Source organism: Athene cunicularia (assembly GCF_003259725.1).
Source record: "Athene cunicularia isolate RWA chromosome 8 unlocalized genomic scaffold, athCun1 chr8_part1, whole genome shotgun sequence".
NCBI lineage: Eukaryota > Metazoa > Chordata > Aves > Strigiformes > Strigidae > Athene > Athene cunicularia.
The window spans coordinates 2,057,831-2,064,495 of record NW_020799109.1 but is presented as its reverse complement, the minus strand read 5'-3'; the positions used below and the strand labels follow the sequence as shown (position 1 = coordinate 2,064,495).

The 6,665-nt window shown below is 41.9% G+C and overlaps 1 protein-coding gene across 1 annotated transcript in view; it reads left to right on the top strand.

Annotated features, from left to right (window-relative positions):
- The first annotated feature begins 281 nt into the window (after window positions 1-281).
- PDE4B (phosphodiesterase 4B) overlaps window positions 282-6,665 on the top strand; it is a 182,838-nt gene continuing 176,454 nt past the window's right edge. Inside the window, exons 1-2 of the mRNA XM_026853854.1 lie at window positions 282-372; window positions 2,706-2,941. Coding sequence (XP_026709655.1) covers window positions 331-372; window positions 2,706-2,941 — 278 coding nt within the window. The 5' untranslated portion in view covers window positions 282-330. The remainder of the gene's footprint in view (window positions 373-2,705; window positions 2,942-6,665) is intronic.

The window sequence follows — 6,665 nt, the reverse complement described above, 5'->3', positions numbered from 1 at the left end:
GCTTTGATCCTCTATTGCTAGACATGTTTCAAGGCTTGCTTAGATTGCAGAGCTTTGTGAATACTCGTGGCTTTTAACATGATTTGACTAAATATTGAATTGTCCTTTCACTAACAGAGAGCTACCTTTGCATAACATATGCTGCCAAGTGTTCGATGAAAAAGGGCAGTAAGTTATCAAGCAGCTGTGGTCTTAGCAGTTAACTCCATACCTTTTTATCAAAACCAGTCTGTTATTCAAAAAAATACGATTTTTTTCTTTCAGGTTGCCCATCTGAAGAAATTGGATTCAAGGTTTTTATTTATAACGGAGTGCACTTTAATCTCAATAATGAAGAAAAGCAGAAGTGTCATGACAGTAACTGCAGATGAGGTAAGCTTCTAAAGACATGTTTTATTTTTCCCGGTACTTTATGAAACTGAGATTAAAAGTTAGTTTTGTCTTATTTTGTATCAGCTGATTTTGCTTCGGTTACTCACTGGTTTCCTTAGAGTTGTTTGCAGCTCATCTAATGAGAAAATAAGCCCCGCAGGTTTAAAACCAAACCAACCAACCCCCCCCACCATAAGAAATTCAGAAGTGTTTTATGCAGGACACGTACTTTATTGGCCCTTAGTCAGCAGGGAACCTTACGGAATCTCTCTGCATCCCATCTTTCTGCATGTGCTGTACTTTTACACTTAAAAGTGTTTCACCATCCTTCCCCACTGTAGTAGCTGAGCACCTAATGTGATGACGCATGTGTTAATCCATTACTACACTTGCTCATCATCATCACAGTCCCCTATTAATTAAACTCCAGCTCCCATTCTCTGGAGAAATGTGTCAGTTTGTAATGACGGCATGATAACCGCAGCCTTAATTGTCTTGTTTGTCACAGCTGAGGCTCGCCAGAAACAGCAAACTGTGTGGAATATATATAAAAATTGAATGGAGGAGTGGAACCTAACAGTTAGTGTATCCTACAGCACTCCTTCAATAAATGTTTCTTTTAAACTCTTAGACCATATGTTGCACTGCTTCATAGTCAGTTTGCCTGAGCACAGTGCTGGGTCTGCTTGGTACTTGCTGATTTGACTAAAATCAGGCATCTGAAATCCAATGGGAAGCTAGAAAACTCTGCTGTACACTTCTTAAATAATAACAAAAAAAAATAAACAGTCTTCCAAAAATTATCAGTAAAGGCAGGTTAAGTCAGATCCCCATGTAGAAGGCAGGCTTTCCTTCCTGGGGTTCCTAGGAGCACTTTTCACCTGGTTTATTTTTGCTGTGAAAGAGTAGGGTTTGGATGACTCAAGATCTCTTAGCATATTTTTGGAAACACAGCATGCCAAATATTTTAAACTTCTGTGCAGGTCATTGTGATGTTGATGCCTTAGTAACTTCATGGATGTGCACCAGCGTGCCTCCTAGCACCCAGGCTGTAGGCAAGGAGTGAAGTACCTGTGGGCCACGTTGTTTCCTGTCTGGGTGCTTCACATGGTTGTGGGATGGGCAAGCAAGTAGGGAAGGTTGAGGAAACTGGTAGTATGCCTTTCTCCCATCAGTTTTGTCTTTTATTCCCATGTTGAGAATCTTTGCTGAGGTATGAGAGTAGATGGTACTACAGAGTTGTTTAGTGGTCTCATGACAATGGAGAACATAATTTCTGTTACAAACCACGAGGCAATGGAGGACTTGTGCTACATTGCAGTTGTTCATGAAGGATCTAATACCTGATTATGGGAAATTAAACCACTCTTTTTTTTTTTTTTAAGTCATTCAGTGCTGGCTAGGAGAGTGCAGCGGTAGCATTTTGTAGGAAAAATGAACCAAGGGATTTGGGGAGGCTGTGAAGTGGGCTTGGAAAGGTCTGCAAAGGGTGGAGAGAGCAGGGTGAAGATCAAAATTCAGGAGCAGGTAGAAGAGGAGGAAAAATGTAGAGAGGTTGCCATAGATATAAACACTGATTATAGTAACCCTCCAGCTTCTACTGACAGCTCATCGCATGCAATACAGAAATATTCTCCATTATGTTGGACAACTATATTTGAGTAGGCAAATTCTCCGAGTGAGACCAAAACTGACAACCCTTTTGCAGTGCTGTTCTGCTGTGCGAGAACTTCTGGCTTGGGTTTAAGCAGACTGACAGCCAGTTCAGTGATTGTGGTGATGTTTTAAAATAAAAATCGGTAGAAACTAGAAAAACTGTTTTAACTGATCAAAATCATTTTTTGAGACTAATTCTACTAGCAATGCCAGACGTAGGGTAGGGTAGCCTAGCTGGGAGTTCCTCTTGCTGAGTAGCTCTTGGATGATTCAGGATGTGAATCTGCCTGATGATTCATCAGAAAACAAGTGGCCAACCAATGTGTTTGTGCTGTGGAGAGGAATGATACTTTAGATGGATGCCGAGTGGAATGTTCTCTGAAAAAGTTTAATATATCAAAAGTTTAACGTATCGCCCAAGTGACCTGGGTCACTGAAGTGTTCAGTTAGATTAGAATTAGCTGTTGGATTTAGTTTAGACAAGCTCTGAGTGAATTTTCAAGTTCATTCATAACTTGATAAAATAACAATGCAGCGCAGTCAGACTCTGCCAAGATTTCATCACACAATTATCTTTTGTCAGTAGCTGTGGCTGTAGAACAACAGTTGAATGTGTTTTATCCTGAGGGAGGAAAACATTTGTTTGCAGAACTTCAGTGTCTCTTCTGTCTTTGCAGAATGCTCTGGATTACCTGGAGTGTGGGCTGAGCAAGTCCTACAGTACTTCCAGCCATGCTCTGGGCATAGACCTCTGGAGAGGAAGAAGATGTTGTTCTGGTAATTTGCAGTTACCACCGTTATCCCAAAGACAAACAGAAAAAGCAAGGACGCCTGACAGAGACATTGTCTGTAGACCAACAACTCTGCCTTTATTGACGCCTCCGAGTATCGCAATCACCACTTACCAAGACTGGTAGGTTATTTCCCTTTCTTATGAGTCTCACGTAGTTGGCTTTTTTAGGGTTGTTTTTTGTTGTCTTCTGGTTTGGAATTGTTGTTTTTCTTTTTTTTTTTTTTGGAAGACACTAGATAATTACCTTGTGTATGTTAATCAGCATTGTTGATGTCTTATCACTGCATCGTGGATGTAAGTTTACAAAGTAATTGCATTTTCTTGAAATTCTACTTCTGTTAAAAGCTCTTCCGTTCACTTTTTTGGTGCATCTGCATGCAAATTTTGTGTTGTAAATTCCGATTTTGGCTAGAGGGTTTGTGTTACTAGTTTTACACCCACAGAAGAGTTCAGGATGGTGGTAGACTCTTCTACAACAGATTGAGGAAAAAGGCTTTAGCTCTCTGTCTGTTTTCTGTCCAAGGGTTAGAAGAAAGGCTTGGGAAAGCGTTTGATGTTAAGCTTAAGACAAGTCCCAGAGAAACTATCAGAGAGCTGATTAAATGGGGATTGCTAAGAGGTGAGTTCCAAAACAGAAATGGAATGTGAAGTGCCAGAACTAGTAAAATCATCTCGAGGGAGAAGAGGAAGACAAAGCCCCAAGTGTTGGTGCACTGGAATTGCAACGGTAGATTTTTAATGGCAAAATAAGTTTAGATGTCCAGCTTGCTGTCTGAATCTGGAAATGGCATTGTAATGAAGCCTTAAAACCTGTGCTCTCGACTTCGGACTTCAAGTGTGTTTAGATTCTAGTTTTTAAATGCCCCACGCTATTTCATTTTCTGGCTATAAGACGTGTTCGTGTCATTATTCCCAAGTCTGAATCTGGTTTTAGCTTCTGTTAAGCTCAGCACTCTTCAGAGCTGGCATTTCAGTTTGCATTTGAACAATTACAGAGGGCATCCAAAATTAATGTTAGTCCTTTTAAAAATGGTTTTCCTACTGAAAATAGGATTTTTAAACTATGCACTTGAATAGATGAGGTAAAGGAATCAAAGGGGAATTAGCAGGAGCTTTTTTTTCAGTTTTCACATTTAATTGCTGTGGATAAATTTAACAAAAAGAGTTACAAAATTTCAGATGGATTGTGACTTCTGACAACAAAAGGGTTGGTTTACCTTTATGAGCATTTTACAAGTGTTTCTTTTTGTGTATCTGCAGCAGTTTGTAATCCTGACTGCGGGACAGTTGAGAGCCTATTCAGTAGGGTGTGCTTTTAAGGATGAATTAGTTCTGACCTTTGAATACACCTCATAAACGGTTTGGGAAAATGTAAGGAATTGCAATGGGTTTATCATTATCTTCCCTTGTAACACAAGGGGGCATTGCTGCTTCTCTCTTCCATTACAGCAGAATCAATGTCTGCGTGTTGTGTCGCACAACCTGTATTTTTCCTGAACGGTGCGCCAGTCAAAGAGAAAACACAACTGCTGCTCGGGTTACTGCCATTTCTTTCCTGCTGCTAATCTCTTGTAAGTGAGCAGGCAGCTTCTGGCTTCTCCGTTTTGTGTGAATCTGCCCTGTCTGTTGACAGCCCTGTAGCGAGTTGGGAGTTGCTGGTTGGCGTGGCTGCGATGCAGAGTGCTGTTCCAACACGTGGTGATACAGGCATCTTTACATTCCCCCTCACCTTTCTGATTCAGGCACCAGTTAGATTGACTGCTGGGCAGAAAATTGGTCTAATCTTTCCCATTTTCTGTTTAAGTTCCAGTTATTAAGGGCTTTTGACTCAGTTAGCACTGTTCTCTACCCCATGCCAGGCAGTTCTTTCCCTACGCAGTTTTCAGTTCCTGGGGGCCTGACCACACTCTCAGGGAAGCACAGTCATGATTGAGATTTTTTTTTTTTTTTTTTTTTTTTTTTGTATAGGAGCAGTGCAAGTGGGATCTGGTCCCCAAGCTTCTTGGGCTTCTATATTGTGGTTCAGTTCTGCATAAAATATACCCCAGATGCAGGTTGTATTCGTGTAAGCCGGGTGTGTGCCATTGTGTTGAAACAGCTTTGGAATGATACGAGCACTAAGAGACTCAATGGGTGGGCAATAAAGTGATAGGAAAATTTCAGTGCAGATAAAGACAAAGTGATATATCTGAGCACAAAAAGAACTGTAGCTGCAAAACAATATTACTACTCAAGAGGAAGATCCTGGGTGTAGGGTAGAAGTCCAATAGAGTTGCAAGTTCAGTGTTTATTACTGGTCAAAAAACCAAATGAATTGTTAAAGATTTGAAGGAAAGGAATAGTAGGTAAAACACAGGACACCATGGTAGGAACCCATTACTTGGTCCAGTGTTGAATACGGTGTACGGTTCTGGTCCTCCCTCTCAAAAAAGGGTATAACAGAACTAAAAGGAGTTAAAGGCCTCTGAAATCATCAAACATACAGAACAGCTTCTGCACTGGGATTGACCCAGGAGCCTTGAACTCTTCAGCATGGAAAAGACACAGCTGAGCAAAGGGATAGGACTGAGATCTTACAAATGGTATGAAGGGAAGAGGTAGTTGATCTATTGCTTATTGTCTCTTCCAATAGGAGAAAAAGGGGCCGTCAGATCAATTGGGATGGCAGACGTGAAGCAAGAGCAAGGAAGTGGTTCTTTCTGCAGATTATAGTCACGCTGTGGAACTTCGTGCTGTAGGACGCTGTAGATGCTGGGAGTTTGAGCAGGCTCAAGGGAAAAGCTTAACAGATCCTTGGAGGAGTAATCTGTTGTGGTTTCCTTCTGAATACATAAACTCCACCTCTTGTTCAGCTTCTGAGCTGCAAGTTGGGACTGGAAAAATATTTGAGGGGAAGTGTCATATATATTTGCTTTCTATTCCTTTCTGTTCTGTGCTTTTAGAATCTTGTGGGAGATAAGATCATGGGCTAGATGTACCATTGACTTGACCAATAAGACCATTCTTATAAGTCTGGGTTTTTTTTTTCACCTCACTTTGTGGGTATCTTTTCTTGGGGCTTTAAGAAAAACGCGGAGGCCACAGGCAGAAAATTAACATGTTTTAAGTGATCGGGGGGGGGGAAAAAGGCTTTATATGTAGGGAGCCTGATGCCATTAAACTGTGTAAATCTCAGCCTGGGACAGGAGAGAGGGATATTCCTTGTGAAAAGGGTATCCAGCTCTTCGTTTCATAGGATTCTAGGATAATTCAGGCCAGAAGGAACCTCAGGAGGTTGGAAGTGAGGGCAGCTGTGAGGTCAGACCAGGTTGCTCAGGGGACTTTATCTAGTCTGATCTTGAAAACTTGCAAGATGGAGACTTCACATCCTCTTTGGGTGACCTGTTCTGCTGCGTGACTGTCCTCAACTCAGAAAAAAAATCTCTGTATGTCTGGTCAGAATCTCTTTTGATTTGTCTCCTGCCAGTTGTCTTGTGTTTCCCAGCGGTTCGGTGGAAGGTAACGGCTGTGTGCTGTTCCTTAGGAGTGTGGTGTGTGTCTTCGTTAGTCCACAGATCTACGCCATTAATGCAGCACTGGATACTCAACTTGCACTGTTTTTAGGCCTCTGTCCCTGAGCTGTGGAAATTGTTCACTAAATTTATTTCCTGGGTTTAGCTTGAGGGGGCAGAGATTTCCTGACCTCTGTTTATGTTCCCAAAGGGAGACAGTCTTCATGGAATTCCAGAATCATCTGGGTTGGAAAAGCCCCTGAAGCTCCTCCAGCCCAACCATGAGCCTCTCCCTGACCGTTCCCAGCTCCCCCAGATCCCTCAGCGCTGGCTCAGCCCGACTCTTCAACCCC